At 42.4% G+C, this 23,447-nt stretch overlaps 2 protein-coding genes across 2 annotated transcripts in view; one reads left to right on the forward strand and one right to left on the reverse strand.

The window, feature by feature from the left end:
• Positions 1 to 23,447, reverse strand: part of cacna1c (calcium channel, voltage-dependent, L type, alpha 1C subunit) — a 309,696-nt gene that overhangs the window by 283,764 nt on the left and 2,485 nt on the right. The window lies entirely within an intron of this gene.
• dcp1b (decapping mRNA 1B) overlaps positions 4,398 to 23,447 on the forward strand; it is a 47,672-nt gene continuing 28,622 nt past the window's right edge. Inside the window, exons 1-3 of the mRNA XM_055650126.1 lie at positions 4,398 to 4,569; positions 14,929 to 14,969; positions 18,235 to 18,362. Coding sequence (XP_055506101.1) covers positions 4,432 to 4,569; positions 14,929 to 14,969; positions 18,235 to 18,362 — 307 coding nt within the window. The 5' untranslated portion in view covers positions 4,398 to 4,431. The remainder of the gene's footprint in view (positions 4,570 to 14,928; positions 14,970 to 18,234; positions 18,363 to 23,447) is intronic.

Here is a 23,447-nt window from a genome sequence, read left to right on the forward strand (position 1 = left end):
AGCACCTCCTCTTTTTCCTAATCTGACACCATTCAGATAATTGCTTTCTCTCTCCATCCCCTTCCCCTTCCTAGTTCTCCCACTAGTCTTACTGTCTCCAAATACATTATCTATGTCCTGCCCACTCCCCTGACATCAGTCTGAAAAAGGGTCTCAACCTGAAACGTCGCCCATTCCTTCTCTCCAGAGATGCTGCTTGTCCCACTAAGTTACTCCAGCTTTTTGTGTCTAGTTTGTATCTTTATTTCATAGGACACAAACCATTGCATCCACTTTTAAGCCAAGTGTTACATTGTTATAAAGTACATTTGTTTCTCTTGAATGTAATAATAGGGTAATTACTTAAGTATCTCTGCTAGAATTTGTAAATATTCTTCTTCACTACCTGGAGTAATCAGAACATAGACCTGATTACACAAGCAGTGCTTTATGTTAAAAAAATGTTGTCTCGTCTATAGCGACATCAAAAGGTTTTATGTCTTATGAGAGTTGAATAGAATCTCTTGTGATTATTATGGTATATTTCATTTTAATTTACTTACATATAATTTCATTACATTTAATTGACCTTTAGTTGCATGTATGCATGCAATAGTTCAGATTTTGTAAACACCTTTGCTCTAGCCAAATTTGAGGAAGGACAATCTTGCTATTGAGGGAGTGCAGTGTAGGTTCACAAGGTTAATTCCCGGGATGGCGGGATTGTCATATGTTGATAGAATGGAGCGGCTGGGCTTGTATACTCTGGAATTTAGAAGGATGAGAGGATATCTTATTGAAACATATAAAATTATTAATGGTTTGGACACGCTAAAGGCAGGAAACATGTTCCCAATGTTGTGGGAGTCCAAAAACAGGGGCCATAGTTTAAGAATAAGGGGTAAGCCATTGAGAACGGAGATGAGGAAATAATTATTCACACAGAGAGTGATGAGTCTGTGTAATTCTCTGCCTCAGAGGGCGGTGGAGGCCGGTTCTCTGGATGCTTTTGAGAGAGTTTGATAGGACTCTTAAAGGTAGCAGAGTCAAGGGATATGGTGAGAAGGCAGGAACGGGGTACTGATTGGGGATGATCAGCCATGATCACATTGAATAGCGTGCTGGCTCGAAGGCCGAATGGCCTACTCCTGCACCCATTGTCTACTGTCTATTGTACCAAATTCAAAGAATAGCATTAATTCTGCATGGAAATCTGTTTATTGCATGGTAGACACAAAATGCTGGAGTAACTCAGCGGGACAGGCAGCATCTCTGGAGAGAAGGAATGGGCAACGTTTTGGGTCGAGACCCTTCTTCAGACTGATGTCAGGGGAGTGGGTGGGACAGAGACCGAATGTAGTCGGAGACAGTGAGACTGATGGGAGAACTGGGAAGGGGATGGAGAGAGAGGGAAAGCAAGGGCTATTTGAAGTTAGAGGTCAATGTTCGCACTGCTGGGGTGTAAACCTCCCAAGCGAAATATGAGGTGCTGCTCTTTCAATTTGCACTGGGCCTCACTCTGACAATGGAGGAGGCCCAGGACAGAAAGGTCAGATTGGGAATGGGAAGGGGAGTTAAAATGCTGAGCAACCAGGAGATCAAGTATGTTAAGGCAGATTGAGCCATGATTATTGCATGATATGGCTTGTTCCTTGTGCATTGAAAGTCCAGGTTAAACAGGAAATTATTAAATTGAAAAATATGGGGTCTGGAAAAAAAGATCACAATGTCTGCAGTGGTAGTTCGCTTGGGTAGTTTACAACCCAGCGGTTTGAACATTGACTTCTTCAATTTCAGGTAGTCCTTGCTTTCTCCCTCTTTCCCCACCCCTTCCCAGCTCTCCCACAGCCTACTGACTCCGCCTCTTCCTTTCTTCTTTCCGCACCCACCCCCTTCCCCCCCCAATATCAGTCTGAAGAAGGGTCCCAACACGAAACGTCACCTATTCCTTCGCTCCATAGATGCTGCCTCACCCTGCGTCCTCATAGCATCCTCCTCACTTTTCACACTGCCACCCAGCCTTTGGGTAATTATTAAACATTACATAATTCTTAATCAAAGGGCACCCAGACACAAGATGTGGCAAGTGGTGGGGTCACGTTGGAGGTGTTGGAGGATTATTTGTTGTATGTGACGGCTGGTGGATGGAAGGTGAGGACAAGGGGGACTCTGCCTTTGTTACGAGTGGGGGGATGAGGAGTGAGAGTAGAGTCACGGGGTATAAAAGAGACCGTGGTGAGAGCCTCATCTATAGTAGAAGAGGGGATCCCCCGTTCCCTCACGAATGAGGACATCGCCCATGTTCTGGTGTGGAACCTCATCCTGGGTGCAGAGGCTAGGACAGTCAGGTTTGTGAATTTTAGGGAGAAGGTAAAATCTGTGCGGTGCTGGGGAACGATGAGGTTGGAGGCTTTGGGGGGGGGGGGGGCAGGGAGCCAGAGTTGATGAAGTCAGTGATAGTGCTAGAGATAGTGGCCTGGTGCTCGTCTCACAGTGCAAGGATAAGCAGGAGGAGGTGTCTGAGAGTTGGCGCATGGCCTCAGCCTTGTAGAGATCAGCGCGCCAGACTACCACGGCAGCTCCCTTGTCGGCAGATTTGATCACCCAATCTGGGTTGTTGCAGAGTGGAATACTGCGTTGGGGAACGGGTTGTGTTGGGGGAATGGGTGAGTGGTGGAATATTGCGTTGGGGATCGTATTGCGTTGGGGGAATGGGTGAGTGGTGGAATATTGCTTTGGGGAACGGGTTGTGTTTGGGGAATGGGTGAGTGGTGGAATATTGCGTTGGTAAACGGGTTGTGTTTGGGGAACGGTGAGTTGTGGTTGGGGAATGGGTGGAGTGGTGGTGGAATATTGCGTTGGTAAACGGGTTGCGGTGGGGGAATGGGTGAGTGGTGGAATATTGCGTTGGGGGAAACGGGTTGCGTTGGGGGAATGGGTGAGTGGTGGAATATCGCGTTGGGGGAACGGGTTGTGTTGGGGGAATGGGTGGGTGGTGGAATATTGCGTTGGTAAACGGGTTGTGTTGGGGGAATGGGTGAGTGGTGGAATATTGCGTTGGGGGAACGGGTTGCGTTGGGGGAATGGGTGAGTGGTGGAATATCGCGTTGGGGGGAACGGGTTGCGTTGGGGGAATGGGTGAGTGGTGGAATATCGCGTTGGGGGACCAGGCCTCCCGTGTTCCAGGGATCTCCCACTTGATCTAGTATTAGGTATGTTGCAAAACCTACCTGAGCGTTGTTTGAGAATCTGTCCCAGCCCCGTGTGCGTGATTTTGGCGCTGTTTAGAGGGGGCGGGTTTAAAACGCGATTTTTACTAGGCTGTTGCAATCGAAAATGTTCAGCCTAGTAAATCATTAACGGAAAATCGCTGAAAGACCCCGTCGCAAAAGGTATTATTAGTTTTTATGGCCTTGTATAATAGTTATAGTAGTTAAAAAATCACTCTCTCAACCCGCGACCTCTCGCAGCCCCAGGGTTTTATAAAGCAAACAATTAAAGGTATGTACCTTATTTTTACATTAAAAGGGGCTTCTTAAGAACCCTGTATATAACGTTTTCTATAGCGAAAACCAGCGCGTTCACAGGATCCCACTAGAAAGCCGATTTAAATTGACTATAATTTACAGCAATTGAACACTAAATTCCTTCCATTTGGCCTATAAATTGATGTAAATGAGATTTAAAAATCATGTTTTATTGTGAATTATTTGTGAATATTATTTGGACACTTAGGCTATTTAAAAATGTTAATCATTTGTTAAGAAATGGATAGATGTTTAGATCTAGTAATTGAAGTTTGAAATTAGCTACAATTGGGTAACTAACTAATTATATGCTTTAATTTCAGGTCCTCCAAATAAGATTATTTTATATTTGTTTCAGAATGGTTCAATCTATAATAACTGAAAATTTCATTCAGTTCTCTTAATTTTTAAGAAGGTTATGGGCTTTTGACAGCACACGATCACAGCTTTTTTGTCTTGTCCATAGAAAATCAATAGGGAACAAGATGCTAATTTCCGAGTATGAAAATGGCCATAACATTTTTATTACTTGAGATATGAAAGTGAATTAGGTGTCAAATTAAACTTATTGTTATGCTTTATCTGATGGGATAAATTGCAGACTTGAGTTTTTAAATCTCAAAATTTTGTAACATTGCTACTAGTATTAATTAAACTTGTACCATCTAAGCAGGAATCAGAAAATCCTTCAACAAAAGTAGCATTTGACAAATGATATATCCCAGACGTACTCGCCTGCCGATTATTATCACATTTGACTACTCGAGTTTGAATGACTCTCTCCCTGGTCCATTCGTGTTCACGCCGCCATTGGAGTAAGCTACTACAGCTCCTCGACTGCGCTGCTCGACAGCTCTGCGTGCGATGCTTCGGGTCTGCCTCGATCAGCTGCTCGTCGTCTGCTAGTTAGTTGGCTGTGGGTAAAATGGCGGCGATGACGGAGAGCAGAGGTCTTGTTATTAGTCTGGCAGCGTTGCAGCGGCAGGATCCCTACATCTTCCACATTGTGGACGTGGCCAGCCAGGTAGCACTGTACACCTTCAGCCAGAGAGACAACGAATGGGTGAGTTGAAGTATCAGGGACTTTGTGTAACGTGTTGTAGTGGCCTCACTCACTCACTCACTCACTGCTGCGTTGGGCGGTGCAGTGTTTTTAAACCCGTGGATCACCCCCCCCCCCCCGTCAAACCGTGTTTGTTTGTTTTCTATTTAATTTGTACATAAACCATTAAAATCTCTTTTAAAAGATGACCCTTAAATGATCCGAAATATTTCATGTTCTGTGGTAAAACCCCACCAGAAAGCTTGTCTTCCTCAACCTGCCATTGTTGCTGAGGATACACTGTTGGTGTTTAATCTGCTAGTTACGGAAAAGGATACGATCTGAAAATTGATGCTTGAATTGCAAAGAATCCAAAAAAATGTTCCAGTCAGCGCAATGTAGATAAAGTATAAATTTCAATCTCTGCAACAAAATATCCAGGGCTGGTATTGTCCTGTTCAAATGTTATTGTCTAGACATGCATTGTTTTTGTCAGAAAGCTCCACATAGTTGGTTCACGACGATTTTTCTTAGCCCGATGTGAGAAATACATTGCGATTCCATGGTTTGCTATTTTGTATAACATTCATCTTGTGAAATAGTCCGTGCCAAGAGGTCAGTTTTTTTTAAATATTAGCGTTTATGGTCACAAAGATTCATTTCACATTGATCCCAAAAGTCAGGAGGTGAAAATGCAGCAGAACAAAGTTGAAGTGGGGCAAAGTACCTGATATAATAACCTGAAAATACTTGGCAGTAGTAGCGGAGAAGATCATTGCCAATTTTCCAATAATTTCTGGTGATAGTGATCAGGCTAGTTTTGCATCAGACTTGCTTGTATTAATGCCACTCTGATTTGAGGGAGCAGGGATGGGTGTAACGCCAAGGAAATATGTTGGCCCTCTGCCTCCTCCCGTGCCAGATTGAGGCCATACAAAAACTCGGAAGAACAGCACCTCATTTTCGACTAGGATTAGATTTTTCAATTTCAGCATTTCCCCCCCCCCCCCTCTCATCGCCACACACATCTTTCTTTTCATACCCTATTTCTATGTCGCCCTGTTCCTTCCCATTCTACACCATTGCCATGCAATCGTCATCCACCCCTACCTACTTTGGGTCCCCTGTTTTTCTTTCACTTCCCACCATCCCTCTCTCTGGTTCTATATTTCAGTCTCTACCTTTCTTCTCAGATTCCACCATTTGCACCTATTACTATTCTTCTCAGATTCCACCATTTGCACCTATTGCGCCTGAGTTACTTTCTTCACTACTCTCCCTGCCTGACCGAATCTTTCCCTACCCCACCCCTGCCGTGCTCTGATCATGCATCTCAGCGGCAGAAGTTATAGAGAAATATACCGTGGAAACAGGCCCTTCAGCCCAACTCGTCCACACTGACCAAGGTGCCATGTAAAGGGGCTATCCCACTTGGGCGACCTAATTGGCGAGTTTAGGAGAGTTTGGAAAAAATGACATGTTGAAGTCCTCCTTCGACTATGTTGAAGACTAGCTTTGACTAGCTACGACTAACTTCGGGAAAATTGGATACCGAATAGTGGAGAGTGAAGACAACCTCCTTCGACTACGATGAAGACTATCTACGACTACCCTCGATTACCTACGACTAACGTGCCGATCTACTACGACTAAACCTATGAGTAAAAACAAAGTACCAATTTTTTTCCATGCGGGCATTTTTCAACATGTTGAAAAATACGCAGCGACCTAGCTGAGGCCTCAAGTACGCCGGGACCACTCTCGAGCATGAAGGAGAGTTCCAAAGATCTCCTATGACCTCGTGTGGACCATGCTGCGAGCACGAGTCGAGGGCAAACTCGCCAGAACTCGCGGATTAGGTCGCCCAAGTGGGACAGCCCCTTAAGCTGGTCTCATTTGATCATGTTTGGCCCTCATGTCCATGTACCTGTCTAGATATTTAAAATGTAAATATTTTATAAATCAGATCGGCTTTCACTCTTGGAAAGTAGCTAGTCCACATGTGCCAATCGACTGGCTACACCTTTGCTGACACCTTCACTTAAATCTCTATTATGCCAATCACTAAGATAAATAAAGCAACCTGTCACAATGACTGCTGAGAAGTAGTTCTAACATCATTCATAATGAATTGCTTTGAAAGATGGCCCACCATTGCACCAGTCTGCAGGACAATTCAGACCCCTTGCAATTCAGTTTACAGAAACATAGCATGCTACCTGTCTTGCATCACATTCAGGCCTGGATCACCTTGATGATAAGAACATCTATGTCAGGGGTTCCCAACCTTTTTTGTTCTGTTTACCCCAGGCAACTTTAATAGCACATAACAATGTTATTTCAGTTAATTATGAACAACTAATGATGAACAGATACCGGTATATCAGAACCAACCAGAGTCAATGAGAAAAAATATGTACAAATCCAGAATCAACAAATTTACCCCATGGGTATGCAAAATTGACCCCCTGGGGGTAAATTTACCCCAGGTTCGGAACGCTTGATCTATGTCATGATGCTATTCATTGAATACATTTCGGCCTCCGACACCATAATACCAAATAGGCCCCTCCCTAATCTTATGCGCCATCTACTTGGGACCTCCATCTTCAATTGGCCGCTAGATCTCTTGACCGTCAGACCTCAGTCAGTTAGAATTGGTTCTAGCATTTCTTCTGTCATGGCCCTGGACACTGGTGCCCCTCGGCTTGTGCTCGGGTCCTGTACACCTAAGATTGTGTGGCCAAGTACAAGGCCAACTCTATTTTTAAGGTTTGCTGATGATACCATTGGTGTTGGCCACATTTACAACAATGATGAGACTAAATACAGGAACAAGATTGAGAACTCAGTATCTGGGCAATAACCTAGCCCTTAATTTTTGCATAATTTGAGGAAGTGAAGGGGTAAACCCAACCCTGTTCTCGTCAACAGAACTGCTGTGGAGATGGTCGGCAGCTTGAAGATCCGCGGCATCCATATCACCAGCAGCCTAATCTTGCCCCTACACTCTTTGCACTGATATGTGATCCACAAAGCACTTTGAATGCAGAACAGCAAAAGAACAGACCCTCAGGCCCACAATGTCTGTGCCGAACATGATGCCAAGAGGAACTCTTAGCTGCCTGCACATAATCCATATCCCTCCATTCCTGCATTTCCATATGCCTATCCAAAAGTCTCTTAAAAGCCACTGTCTTATCTGCCTCAACCACCCCCTCTGGCAGTGTGTTCCAGGCACTCACCAAGTCTGTTCAACCTCTCCCTTTAGCTACTGCCCACTAATCCAGGCATCTTTCTGGTGAACTACCTCTGCACCCTTTCCGAAGCCACCAATTCCTTCTTGCAATGGTTAGCCAGAGCTGCATGCCATACTCCAAATGCGGCCTAACCAAAGTTCTTTAAACTGCATCATCTTGTACTCAATCCCCTGACCAATGAAGGCTAGTATATGCCTATGCCTTCTTTACCTGTGTTGCCTATTTCAGGGAGTTATAGACTTGGACCCCAAGATCCCTCTGTACATACAATGCCATTGACAGTATTATTTGACCTCCCAAAGTGCAACACGTCACAGTTGCGTGGATTAAACTTCATCTGCCATTTCTCTGCTCATTTATATAGCTGATCTATAATCCCACTGTATACTTTGACAACCATCCCCACAGTCTGCGACCTCAGCAATCTTGGTATAATCTTCAAACTTGCAAATCGAGCATATATATGTATTTATATTTGTAACATATACACAAACAGTAGAGGTCCCAGCACAGGTCCCTGCAGAATTCCACTGGACATATTGCCCTTTTACCGCTGCCCTCTGTATTCCATCAGTAGGTCAATTGTTAATCCATATGACTATGTCATTGGGAAGCATGTGCATCTTAATCTTCTGGATTAGCCTATCGTGGGGGACTTTAGTTACTTTCTTGGGCATCTGAGAACATCTGCCATGTCCACGAGGATTCTCTTAAACTTATGCTATAGAAAGTATTCTTCCAGGCTGCATCTTGGCATGGCATCAGCTTTGCTCTCGACTGCCTCAATCTTCAGAGAATGGTGACCCTCCATGGGCTCGCCAGGGACAGGCAGCAACTTTGGAGAAAAGGAATAGGTGACGTTTTGGGTCGAGACCCTTCTCCAGAGATGTTGCCTGACCCGCAGCATTTTGTGTGTATCCATAATAATAATAATAATAATAATAATTTTATTTATAGAGCACTTTAAAAACAAACATAGCTGCAACAAAGTGCTGTACATCACTAATCATTGACAAAAAAGTTAATACACACCAAAAATAACAATCAAAAGAAATAGTAGGAAAAGACATGTAAAATAAAGAAACATCAAAAACACCACAAACAGAAGCAAAGCCTCAGGCATGGTCAAAAGCCAGGGAGTACAAATGCGTTTTAACACTGGATTTGAAGATGGACAGTGAGGGGGCCTGTCTGATGTGCAGCGGCAGGGTGTTCCAGAGTGCCGGAGCAGCAACAGAGAAGGCTCTATCCCCTCTGAGCCTCCGACTAGACCTCGGTACCTCCAGGAGCAGCTGACCAGCTGACCTGAGGGACCGGGCAGGAGTGTATGGGTGGAGCAGCTCAGAGAGGTAAGGCGGGGCGAGCCCATTCAGAGATTTAAAAACAAATAACAGTAACTTAAAATGAACCCGAAAGTGCACCGGGAGCCAGTGTAGGGAGGCCAGAATTGGCGATATGTGCTCCCTCTTTCGAGTCCCTGTTAAAAGGCGAGCAGCAGCATTCTGAACCAACTGGAGACGAGCCAGTGAAGAACGAGCAACACCAAAATAGAGCGCGTTACAGTAATCCAGCCTAGATGTAATAAAGGCATGGATTACTGTCTCAAAATGCTGCCGCTCGAGAATGGGCTTCACCTTCGCCAGCTTCCTTAGGTGAAAGAAGCTGGACTTAACCACCGCGCATATTTGGCGATCTAATTTAAAGTCACTGTCCATCCTAAAACCCAGGTTCACAACTGTTGGCTTCACGTACCTTGACAATGGACCTAAATCAACAAATGGAGGTTCACGGCAGCCATTGGGATCAAATAAAATCACCTCTGTCTTCTTTTCATTAAATCCAAGAAAGTTTAGGGCCAACCAGGACTTAATGTCATCAAAACAAGACAGAAGCGATTTTACAGAAAAGGCATCTTCCCCCCTCAGCGGCAAATAAAGCTGGGTATCATCTGCATAACAGTGGAAGGAGATGCAATGCTTTCTAAGGATGGAACCCAGAGGAAGTATGTACAGCGAGAAAAGCAGGGGCCCCAGAATCGAACCCTGTGGAACCCCATATGACAGGGGAGCGGAAGAGGATTCAAACCCAGCAAGGCTAACACACATGGTTCTGTCTGCCAGATAGGACCTGAACCATCCCAGGGCACTGTCGCAGATGCCCACTAACTGCTGTAGCCGAGATAATAAGATATTATGGTCCACCGTATCAAAGGCGGCAGACAAGTCCAGCAGGACAAGAACCACACAATCCCCAGAATCATTAGCCAGGAGGATATCGTTAAAAACCCTTAGCAATGCTGACTCCGTGCTGTGCATGGTTTTAAATCCAGACTGGAAGATCTCCCGAATATCATGCTCCTCCAGGAATAGTTTTAGCTGAGCATAAACAACTCTCTCCAGTAATTTAGAAATAAAAGGCAATTTCGAGATGGGTCTAAAATTGGCCAGAACAGATTGATCCAGGCCAGGTTTCTTAAGCAGTGGTTGCACTACCGCATGCTTAAAACTCACGGGGACAACCCCAGAACACAAGCTGCTGTTAATAATGGTAAGAACCGACTGCCCTATACTAGAGAAAACCTCCTTAAAAAGATGTGGAGGGACCGCATCACAAGGAGAACCCGATGGCTTAATATGGGAAACCACATCCTTTAAATACGATATAGTCACAGGCTCAAACTTGTTGAATACCACCAGGCAAGGGACCGAAATAGAAGGGTCAGAGGCAGGTGCTGAAATGTTAGCCCTTAAGGAAACAACCTTATCAACAAAAAAGTGCAGGAAGTCATTACACATTTCAGGTGAAGCTTCCAGACAGACAGGCTGCGGGGCATTTAGAACAGAGTCAATGATTTCAAATAGCACACGAGGGTTGTTACACTTTGACACAATAATTTTAGACAGGTACTCTCTCTTGGCCTTTTTAACACTGTTTTGGTAGTGACGCCAACAGTCCCTGAGAATTTGAAGTGAAACCTGTAGCCTGTCCTTCCTCCACTTTCGCTCAGCTCTACGACACTCCCGTCGTGCTGCACGAGTCACTGCACTGAACCAGGGTTGATGACTGGTGCTCGGCTTTCGCTAGCACCGAGGGGGTTAACCAACAGCCACTGGATAAGGCGAGAGGTGGAACGTGTTCCTCAGGAGTTGGAGCAGAATTGAGCTGGAGTTAGCGCCTCTTCTCCGGGCTGGCTGTAAGCCTGGGGCCGCCACTGCTCCAGGCTGGTGTCCCGTCAGTCCAGGGTCACCCCGGACATCTCTGGCTGCCCCCGGACAGGGATGGGACACTCGGGAGGGGACGGGGACGGTCCAGTAGCAATATTAACAGCGCTTGCAGCGCCGGAGACCCGGGTTTGATCCTGACTACAGATGAAACGCAGGTCTGTATACATGCAGCAGCTCAACTGCCGAGAATGTTCATCTCGAATGACCTATGATCTGGCCAAGCGCAGTTGAAAAACCAAACTCGCTTATTGTTTATGTCGATTTTTTTCACGTGAATTTTTCAAGAGTATCTATAAGTGTTACCTTTGTATGAGCATACAAAATATTAAAATCTTTTAAAATCAATTACATTTTTAATGTTCTTAGATGTAGCTGGAATAGTCACTTCAGCCATTGCCAATTTTGTTTTCACTTGCTCTATGACAGAATTAGTGACCATAACATATAATTCACTTTTAGGTACATTATGATGTACAAGGCCTCGCGGTGGAGGATCTTCCCATATGATTTTCATAATTTCCAGTAAGAAATTTGTGGTTGTGATTTTGTTTACTTTGATACAGTCAGATGCTATTAGTTAGCTCAGTGCTAACTGGAAATTCCACATGTTTCTGCTCTGTCCTATACATAAAATATGATACTACTTTTCTTTTTTGGTATTCCTTAGAATTACAATATATACAGTTTTCTCATCTGTTGACCTGTAGGTGTACCATCCATGTGTTTCCAAGGAAACAATATTCTTATTCCCAGATCATTGGTAGTTATATATACTGCCCAGTTGCCTATTGTATGATTTCCCTACAGCCACCAGCCAGTCTTTTTCTATTTCCTGTGACTAGTTCACTTTCCAATAAATAATGGATCAAACCTTCATTTATCTACATCACTGAAAATGGTACCTTGGTGTCCATTAATGTTTTTTTTTTTTTAAATCTATTGAGAGTGAAATTTTAAGTGTTGGAGTAACTCGTGGGTCAGGCAGCATCTCTGGAGAACATGTATAGGCAACTTCTCCAGTCGGCTCCCTTCTTCAGGCAGGTGATATTTATCTGTGCCAACTGTAGCAGATGGCCTTGCTGCTGTCATGATGAGAGATATAGCCTTGAAAAGTCAATTTGTATGTTCTCTTGGGTATCTGACAAGCTGACTGCTTGTGGAGCTTTGCTTTTTGTGGTTTACCCATTTATTGCTTAACCATTCATTCCTGTTATGAAGCTTGTCATTGTTTAACGGACAAACGTCCAATGGTTCCATATTGTGTGCCTTTGTGAATTTTAACAAATGTAGTTGGCTGACAAATTGTATACCTTTGTATTCTTCTGGTTAGTTTTCACTTACAATTCATGCAATATTTAATAGAACTGTTAGTATTCCGATTTAAATGAAGTAGATGCAACCTCTAACCGTTTACCTTTTTCCTTCCAACCATCTGGAATCCAAGCAGTACTTATAACCTTATAACCATATAACAATTACAGCACGGAAACAGGCCATCTCGACCATTCTAGTCCGTGCCGAACACGTATTCTCCCCTAATCCCATATACCTGCGCTCAGACCATAACCCTCCATTCCTTTCCCGTCCATATAACTATCCAATTTGTTTTTAAATGATAAAAACGAACCTGCCCCCACCACCTTCACTGGAAGCTCATTCCACACAGCCACCACTCTCTGAGTAAAGAAGTTCCCCCTCATGTTACCCCTAAACTTCTGTCCCTCAATGTCCCCTTGTTTGAATCTTCTCTACTCTCAGTGGGAAAAGCTTATCCACGTCAACTCTGTCTATCCCTCTCATCATTTTAAAGACCTCTATCAAGTCCCCCCTTAACCTTCTGCACTCCAAAGAATAAAGCCCTAACTTGTTCAACCTTTCTCTGTAACTTGGTTGCTGAAACACAGGCAACATTCTAGTAAATCTCCTCTGTACTCTCTATTTTGTTGACATCCTTTCTATAATTAGGCGACCAAAATTGTACACCATACTCCAGAATTGGCCTCACCAATGCCTTGTACAATTTTAACATTACATCCCAACTTCTATACTCAATGCTCTGATTTATAAAGGCCAGCACACCAAAAGCTTTATTTACCACCCTATCTACATGAGATTCCACTTTCAGGGAACTGTGCACAGTTATTCCCAGATCCCTCTGTTCATCTGCATTCTTCAATTCCTTACCATTTACCGTGTACGTCCTATTTTGATTTGTCCTGCCAAGATGTAGCACCTCACACTTATCAGCATTAAACTCCATCTGCCATCTTTCAGCCCACTCTTCCAACTGGCATAAATCTACTTCATTATCCACAACCCCACCTATCTTAGTATCATCTGCATACTTACTAATCCAATTTACCACACCATCATCCAGATCATTGATGTACATGACAAACAACAGTGGACCCAACACAGATCCCTGTGGCATCCCTGTGGTACTTTCACATGCACATCTTCCAATCTGATGTACTGCATTCATTGGTCACAGTATGGTCATTTCAATAGTGGAGAGACAAAATGCAGATTGGGTGAGGGCTTTACAGAGCACATACATTTAGTCCATTGGAGCAACCATGAGCTTCCTGTTGCGTGCCATTGTAATTTGCTATTTCACTCCATTATGTGGTTGTGATTTTTTGTATATTTTTTTTTTCACTTTGATAGTCAGATGCTATTAGTTAGCTCAGTGCTAACTGCAAAATCCACCTGTCTATCTGTCTGCAGCATCCTGCACTCGTATAATAAACCCCAATGTAAATTTGATTAACAGCATCTCTTCTCTCTCTCTGGACACTATATTGAAATGTACACCTTAATGCTTTTCCCTATATCAGAAATAGCTAGTTCTGCTCAAAGATGGTTCTGCTGTACGTCATCCATTTATATGGTTGGCTCTCTTTCTCTTTTTTTTGTTCACACGGTTTGGCCTGCTCGGCATTTCCTACAATGTTTTCCAACCTTTTTCATCTTTGTGTGTTTCCTCTAAATGCCCTCATGTCTTAGCTTTTATGTTTATTGTCTCTCTTTCCATGTGCTAAAGACTAAATGCTGTAAACATGGCCTCATTCTATCAGACATTCCCTTTGTCTTAACTCTCCCTCCCTGGCCTCTCCGTGACTTAAAAATAATTGGTTTCTTTTTACTTTCCATAGGTGCTGACTTTTCTGCTGCCTTTTATGTTTTTATTTGTTTTTCTGATTTTTATGAATATTTTGTTTATTAAATTTGAGCTTCATTATTCCAAACTACGATAACATAAAATAGTTAACAAAAATAAATTTCATTACAATGTTACCTGAACAAATCACGTTATTTCTTTGACCAACACTCGACAGGGTGGAAAACGTGCAAAGCCAATTGTCTGTGAATTTTAAATCTGTTTTTTACTATGCTTTCTTTATGTTCTTTCGCTGTTCTGTTGTTAATACTTGTAGCTTAGCATTGAATGTGGGAACATGGGCAGGCAGCACAGTGGCACAGTGGTGGCGTTCCTGCCCTACAGTACCAGAACCCTGTGTTTGATCCTGATTATGTGTGCTGTCTGTATGGAGTTTGTACGTTCTTCCTGTGTTTCCATGGGTTTCCTCCCACACTCCAAAGACATAGTTGGTAGGTTAATTGGCTTTTGTAAATTGTCCCTAGTGTGTAGGATAGTGCTAGTGTACGGGGTGATCGTTGGTTGGCGTGGACTCGGTGCGACCAAGGGTTTGTTTCCACGCTGTATCTCTAATGTCTAAAGTATTTTCATGTGTCCTCTAGATGGCCCTACTGAGGTTAGTTCACTGGCCCAGATAACATTTTGAAGCTTCCATGAAATAAAGCCTTTCCTTCATGTGCAGTATGCTGTATGACTATGAACATTAAATACAATGAATTTTTATTTTACTTCACAGGAAAAAACTGATGTGGAAGGGACCTTGTTTGTTTATGCAAGGTATGGACAATTAGTAGAAATAATTGTGCATTATTTTTACTGTGACAATTATTTTTCAAAAACTGATTAAACAACGTGGCTTTGGATTGTCTCTTTTTATGTACTCGGAGGCTCTAATAATCTGAGAATAAAGTAAGGTACAAGGCTAAATGACTAGGCCATTTGTATTGATTTATTAAGTAACATGTACTGAAGTATAGTGGAAAAGTTTAGTTTGTGTGCTATCCAGTGAATTGTCCTATACAGAATACAATCAAGCCATAGACAAGCACAATAGATAGTGCACAATGAAACAATACCAGAGTGCTGAATACACTTTTACATGCTTTCAAAGCTTTGTATCTTCTGCCCTACAGCTTAGATTCCACTATTATCATAAAACAATTCTATCATAAAATTTATCATATTTCTATGCTGCAAAGAAAATAATCCCAGCATCTCCAAAATTTCCTGTACACAAGTCTCTCATAACTGTTGGCTTTTAAGTAAATCATTCTGTATTGACTTCATTGTGGTCACCTAATTGAAAACATTACTTCTTGCCTTTTGATATCTACACCTCTATTCGACATTCACCCCCTATTTGAGATGGACCCTCACCAAAGCATCCTTGTCTATCCTGTAATGCAGCTACCAGAACTGGAAGCAATGCTCCAGATGTGGCCCGACCAAAGTTTTATATACTTTATAGACTTTCCAACTAATACTCAACACATTGACTGATGAAGACACGCATCTTGACCACGCTTTCATACTTTCTGGGAGCTATGGATTTACACCCCAATATCCTTTTGTGCCTCATTGCTCTTGTCCTGTTATTTACTGTTTATTCTCCTCTTGCACTTGACCTCCCGAAGTGCAATCCCACTTGTCAGGATTAAACTCCATCTATTATTTTTCTGTCAACATTTCAACTGTTTTATATCCTGCTGATTCCTTTGACAATCTTCCTCATTATCTATCAAATTGATCAGGCTCACACAAAGTGATTAGAATCCAAAGTCTTTTATTAGCAACTCTACAGTGGTTACTTCATCTTAGCATGTGCTACTAGTCTAAGAGAGGGAGCGAGTATGGCTTCTATTAAGCCTGTGGGCGGAGCCACAGTATGAGTCACGGTATGAGTGACACTAATCTACATTATCCACAACTCTGTCAATATTTGTATTGTCTTAAATGTTACTAATTAGTCCATCTCTATAACAAGCAATGGAGGTCCCAACAGTAATCCTCGTGGAACACCACTGGTCAAAAACCTCCAGCCAGAATAGGCAGGAAAAGTGAATTGGTATGGACATGGCAGATGAAACATCATGAGGTTAAATGTAATATTCTCTCTGGTAGAGAAAGTGGGAAGGCAGAGTAATTCGTTTAAAATGGTAATAGATTGAAAGATGTTAAGGCTTAGAGTGACCTTATTATCCATCCCTACGAAACATTGGAAATTAATAAGCAATTTCAGTTCCAGCCTCCTTGTTTAGTTTATTATTCTCACATGCACCAAGGTACAATGAAAAGCTTTTTGTTATGAACTATCCAGTCAATGGAAAGTCTATACATGATTATAAGTAAGTCATCTACAGTGTACAGAAACGGGATAATGGGTATAACATTTACTGGTAGTGCAAGATAAAGTTGGTAAAAAAAAATAGTTGGTAAAAAACAGTTCTCCAATGAGGTAGATGGGAGGCCAGGACCGCTCTCTAGATAGTGAGAGGATGGTTCAGTTGCCTGATAACAGCTGGGAAGAAACTCCCTGGATCTTGCCTGGTGACAGAGGGGAGAAAAGGGAGTGACCAGGGTGAGACTGGCCTTTGATTATGCTGGTGGCCTTGCCGAGGCAAAGTGGTGTAGATGGAGTCCAGGGGAAAGGAGGTTGGTTTGCTTGACGTCTGGGCTACGTCCATCCTAATCCAAGAGAGATAATGTAATAAAAAGGATTCAGATGCAGATTCTGATTTGTACCAAAGTAAGGCACTAAATCCTGGAGTAACTCAACGAGTCAGGCCCAACACAAAATGTCACCCATCCATTTTCTCTAGAGATGATGGCTGACCCACTGAGTTACTCCAACATTTTGTGTCTATCTAAGAAGAAATATGTTTGCAATAGGAAATTTAGTGGAAGTCACGAACAGTCTGACCTGGTCACAAAACATCACTAGTTAAGAGAGCGTAGCAGCGGTTGCACTTTCTGCGCCGGATGAGAAGAATTCGCCTCCCCCATCCTGTCCTCACCACTTTCTACAGGGGCACCATAGAGAGCATTTTGACCAGCTGCATCTGTCTGGTTTGAGGACTGCAAAGCCTCAGACTGGAAGTCCATGCAGAGAGTGGTGAGTACGGCTGAAAAAATCATCGGGACTTCTCTTCTTTAAATCCGGGACATTACGTGCAAACGTTGCTTGTCCAAGGCCAACAGCATTATAAAAGACCCCACACATCTCCATCATGGACTGTTCACTCTGCTGCCCTCGGGCAAAAGGTGGTGTGGTATAAGGAGTAGAACGGCCAGGTTCTGCAACAGCTTCTTCCCCCGAGCCATCAGACTCTTGAATTCCATGTAATGTGCCGCCACTATTATCTATTTTATCTTTTTATCTATTTTATCCTTTTGTTATTTTATGTTGCACGGTGAGCCGGATGCAACAAAATATTGTTCAGGCTTGCATTTATTGGAGTATTTTTGAATTACAATAAAGTCTTTGATTGATTGATTGAAGATTCATAAATTGAGTTGGGATTGCAAGTTTGTCATATGAGCCTAGGAAAATGAGAGATTATCTAATTTGAAATTTACAAGGGGTTTGATAGAGCTGATCCACAATTGATGCTTCCCCTGGATAGAGTGCATAGAATCATGAGTTGCAATTTCAAAATAAATAGTCTGCCATTCAGGACAGATGAGACGGATTTCTTTGTCTATGATGGGTGAGTCTTTGAAATTGATTATCCAAGAGGGCTATAAAGGCATGGTTTCTGCATATATTCATGACAGGAATTATTTTTTAGACTTTTATGGTTATGGGATTAGTGCAGGAAAGTGGCAGTGTTAAAATCATCTGTGGTCTTAACGAAGCAGCGAAGAGGGGCTGTATACAACCTCTGCTTAAGTGACTCATCCCCTTTAAGTGTGAGTTGCCACAGCAATGTTCCACAACAGACTTTCATTCTTTTCGTGTGTCTGTGGTGTGAGCCAAGGGTGCAGAGAAAGGATTATTTTCTGCATTCTAACTTGTTATTTTCTGTTTTTGTTTGGATACTAGATCTGCTTCCCCCAGGCACGGCTTCACCATCATGAACAGATTGAATGTGGAAAACCGGACTGAACCAATCACCAAGGACTTGGACTTCCAGTTACAAGACCCTTTTCTACTCTACAGAAATGCACAATGTAAGATTGGAAAATATTGTCTTTTGATAAAATTCCATACCATGTATAAACCTTTTCTAAACTTTGGACATGGGCTTTACTTAGTGCTCTGAAAATAATGAAAGTCGTGCAGCACGGACGCAGGGCCAATTTGCCCACCCTGACCACGATAGAAACATAGAAACATAGAAATTAGGTGCAGGAGTAGGCCATTCGGCCCTTCGAGCCTGCACCGCCATTCAATATGATCATGGCTGATCATCCAACTCAGTATCCCGTACCTGCCTTCTCTCCATACCCCCTGATCCCCTTAGCCACAAGGGCCACATCTAACTCCCTCTTAAATATAGCCAATGGACTGGCCTCAACTACCCTCTGTGGCAGAGAGTTCCAGAGATTCACCACTCTCTGCGTGAAAAAAGTTCTTCTCATCTCGGTTTTAAAGGATTTCCCCTTTATCCTTAAGCTGTGACCCCTTGTCCTGGACTTCCCTAACATCGGGAACAATCTTCCTGCATCTAGCCTGTCCAACCCCTTAAGAATTTTGTAAGTTTCTATAAGATCCCCTCTCAATCTTCTAAATTCTAGAGAGTATAAACCAAGTCTATCCAGTCTTTCTTCATAAGACAGTCCTGACATCCCAGGAATCAGTCTGGTGAACCGTCTCTGCACTCCCTCTATGGCAATAATGTCCTTCCTCAGATTTGGAGACCAAAACTGTACGCAATACTCCAGGTGTGGTCTCTCACAAGACCCTGTACAACTGCAGTAGAACCTCTCTGCTCCTATACTCAAATCCTTTTGCAATGAAAGCTAACATACCATTCGCTTTCTTTACTGCCTGCTGCACCTGCATGCCTACCTTCAATGACTGGTGTACCATGACACCCAGGTCTCGCTGCATCTCCCCCTTTCCCAATCGGCCACCATTTAGATAATAGTCTGCTTTCCTATTTTTGCCACCAAAATGGATAACCTCACATCTACACTAGTCCCACTGCTGTGTTTGGCCCATATCTCTCTAAGCATTTTCTATCCATGTACCTGTCCAAATGTCTTCTAAATTGTGTTGTAGTACCTGCTTCAACTACCTCCTCAGGCAGCCCATTCCCTAATACCCTTCTTTGCTTCCCTTCTGAAATAGAGGCACAGCAGTAGCCACCTTCAGTCATCCAATGCTGATTTGTATATCTCAACCAGGGCACCTGTAGTTTATTTAGCTTCCAACAATGTCCTTGAATATATCTAATCTGGCCTGGAAGATCTTTCTACCGTCCTACCCCTTGGGTCATCCAACACCACTTTGACTGTAATATGGACTATCCTCGAGACGTATCCATTAACTGTCCCATGTTCCCCAGTCTTCATGGCTTTCTCCATAGTAAAAACAAAGAAAGAGTAATGTATGCAATAGATCTTGAATCGGACCCTGGATTCTCTGGAATTATCAGCACCAGCTCATTGCAAAGGCACAGGCCCATGTGTAGTATTTCTCGATGCTTGGAAATAACTTCTAATAGGAGATTATCTTCTACTGCCTGAAGGCCCAAGAGTCATCAACAGTGCCGAAGGCTCAGGTTTGATCCGGACCTCAGGTGTTGTCTGTGTGGAGTTTTCTCGTTCGCCCTGTGATCATGTGGGTTTCCTCCATGTGCTCCGGTTTCCTCCCACATCCCAAAATGTGTGGGTTTGTAGGTAAATCGCCTCTGTGCATTGCCTTGATGCAAAAGTGGGACCTTGTAGAACTAATGTGAACAGGTGATCTATGGTCAGCGTGGACTTGGGTGGACCTGACCGTAATTGCAGGATGAACATGATTGCAGCCATCTTCAGCCACGGTATTAGATGGATGATCAATCTTTTCTTCTTTCTGAGGACATTATACAATTGAATTCACTCCATGTCATCCGGCCCCAACAGCATTTCAGCTGTAGTATTGCAGAGTTGTATTTCAGAACTAGCTGTGCCTTGAAACAAGCTGCTTCATTACAACTCTAATACTAGAATGGATCCAGGAAAGTGAAACATAACCTGATTACATCCTGGCCACAAAAAGGAAAAACACATCTAATTGCTCAATACATTGCTATCATATCTGCTTCTACCATCTCTGGCAGTGCATCATTCCAGGCTACTATCATTGTAGGTGTGAAACAAATTGCCTGGCATATCTTCTTTAACCTTTTTCCCTCTCTCCCCAAACCTCTGCCCTCTAGTACTTGGCAATACCCCCCTAGAAAAAGGCTCTAACTACCTCAAATATTCCTCTCAGTATTTAGTAAGCTTCTATTAGTTTACCCCTCAGCATCTGAAGCTCCAGAGAAAATGATTCCAGTTTGTCCAACTTCCCCCTGTAGCTGATACACACCAATGCAAGCAACATCCTGGTGAACCTCTTCTGCATCCTGTCCAAAGCCTCCATTCCTTTCTGTAGTGTGATCCAAAATGGCATGTAATACTTCAAATACAGCCAAACCAAAGTGTATGCAGTGCCCTCCATAATGTTTGGGACAAAGACCCATAATTTATTTATTTGCCTCTTAATAGATTTGAGATTTGTAATAGAAAAAATCGCATGTGGTTAAAGTGCACATTGTCAGATTTTAATAAAGGCCATTTTTATAGGTTTTGGTTTCACCATGTAGAAATAACAGCAGTGTTTATGCATAGACCCCCAATTCAGGGCACCATAATGTTTGGGACACAGCAATTTCATGTAAATGAAAGTAGTCATGTTTAGTATTTTGTTGCATATCCTTTGCATGCAATGACTGCTTGAAGTCTGTGGTTCATGGACATCACCAGTTGCTGGGTGTCTTCTCTGGTGATGCTCTGCCACGCCTGTATTACAGCCGTCTTTAGCTTATGCTTGTTTTGGGGTTAATACCCTTCCATTTTCTCTTCAGCATATAAAAAAACATGCTCGATTGGGTTCAGATCGGGTGATTCACTTGGCCACTCCAGAATTGGCCAGTTTTTAAGAAATCTCAAATTGTGGAGTACAGAGGCAAATAAATAAATGATGGGTCTTTGTCCCAAACATTATGGAGGGCACTGTATATATAATTACTTATTCTCCAATTTAAAATGACCTTCTAAGCTGTTTAACTAGGAATTGTATGATGTAAAATAAAATAGTGAGAAGCAGATTGTGTCTAGAAATCTTACAATGAAGTCAAATGCTGGAATATGCCATACGTTTTCCAGTCAGTGCTTCACACTAATGTGTAGGAAGGAACTGCAGATGCTGGTTTAAACCGAAGATAGACACAAAATGCTGGACAGGCAGCGGGACAGGCAGCATCTCCGGAGAGAAGGAATGGGTGACGTTTTGGGTCGAGACCCTTGGGTTGGGGGAGAGGGAGATACGTAGATAAAGAAATGTAAGATGTGAAACCAAGTCGGAGGGGATGGAGATCAAGGAAATTGTAGAATAGATCATTGTTAGCAAGGAGAAGGTGACAACAAAGAAACAGATAAAATGTAATCGGAGACGGTCAGACTGATCGGAGAACAGGGAAGGGGGATGGATGGAGAGAGAGAGAGGGAAAGCAAGGGTTACTTGTAGTTAGAGAAGTCGATCTTCATACTACTGGGGTGTAAGCTGCCCAAGGGAAATATGAGGTACTGTACCTCCAATTTGTGCTGGGCCTCACTCTGACAATGGAGGAGGCCCAGGACAGAATAGTACTCTTTTTACACACTAATACGCTTTTTACTGTTTCTTCATGATTTTTTTCTTTAAATGTAATTCCAGTGTAGCAGGCAATACCTGCAAAATTATGATTTGTAAAGTCGTACTTTTGTTTTAGCCATTTTAGATACATCCATGACAGAAAATACAAACACCAATTAAAATCGGCCGTGAATGTTCAGCAATATCAAGATGCTTGTTCCTTTACAGATTATAAATAGGTTAAAAAAAAAAGTGTCAAGAATTAGATTAGATATGTGGCTGTTGTCTTCTGCCTTGTAACCTTTTATAGTCAACGCAAGCTTTGACTATGCCTGGGATACATATAGATCAGTCTATGCAACTGACTGCCATAATATTCTGCCAACATTCTGTGTTCTAAACTTTGAGATAAGATAAAGAGAGCTCGATAAGAATGTGAAGCGATTTAATACATTAAACAAAGCGCTTGGTTCCATTTGGTAACGTTTGAATTTGACCCTAATTACGTGTTAATTCAGTTATCTCATTATCGTAGTGTCCTACCCCAAAGGATGTAAGTACTTTAATATTTCATTTATTTTAAATATGCCCAGTTTATTTCATAATCTCTTCATATTTAGCTCTTCTTCTCCTCAAGTCCTCAACTTTAATTTAATTTTACTTAACAAAAAGACAACATTCTATGAACGTAAAACTGAACACTTAACTTTTGAATCGGAAGCAAAGATTATTGAATGTGAGCCACTACAGCTGTTATTTAAATATTGAATGATTACTCTCCATTAGATGCAGTTATATAATTGTAGTAACTGAAACTAAACCAAAATATTGCATTATCAAAGAAACCACAATTTGAAAATACATTTTTATAAAAATACTGAAAACCTGAACCTTGTGTAATTTTTCTTCCTCTTATTCCTGTAATGTTTACACTAAATACGACTCCAGAAAAGCACCATAGAGAAGTTTTTAATGCTGTGAATTCTTCATAAATGAAGCCTTAAGTAAGCTTAGTTATCGTTATTTTTATTTGTCTTCCATCCCTAATTTTTAAACTGTGACCACACAGCGTTGTGATAAACTTGATAAAAAAGCTCAAGTAAAAGGTTTGGATGCCAAAGTAAAGAAGTCTTGCTCAGATTGTGTGGAGCTTTGTTAAGACATCATTTTTCATGGTCTGGTAGTTTTGGCGTCCATATTCAATATATGATTTACACTTCTTGGAGACAGTATGAATAAATTAACTTGATAGGGGCGTGGGATTACTTTGAGGAAAGATAAAACGGGATTGGTGCATACTCACTTGTATTTAGTAGAATGAGAGGTGATCTCATTGAGTCATGCAAGATTCTGAGAGGGATTGACAGTGTAGCTGGTTGGATAATAAATTGATATTTTCTCTAGTTGAGTCTAGAACTGGGTGGAGTTAG

The sequence above is a fragment of the Leucoraja erinacea genome, chromosome 19 (assembly GCF_028641065.1).
Source record: "Leucoraja erinacea ecotype New England chromosome 19, Leri_hhj_1, whole genome shotgun sequence".
NCBI classification, from domain to species: Eukaryota; Metazoa; Chordata; class Chondrichthyes; order Rajiformes; family Rajidae; genus Leucoraja; species Leucoraja erinaceus.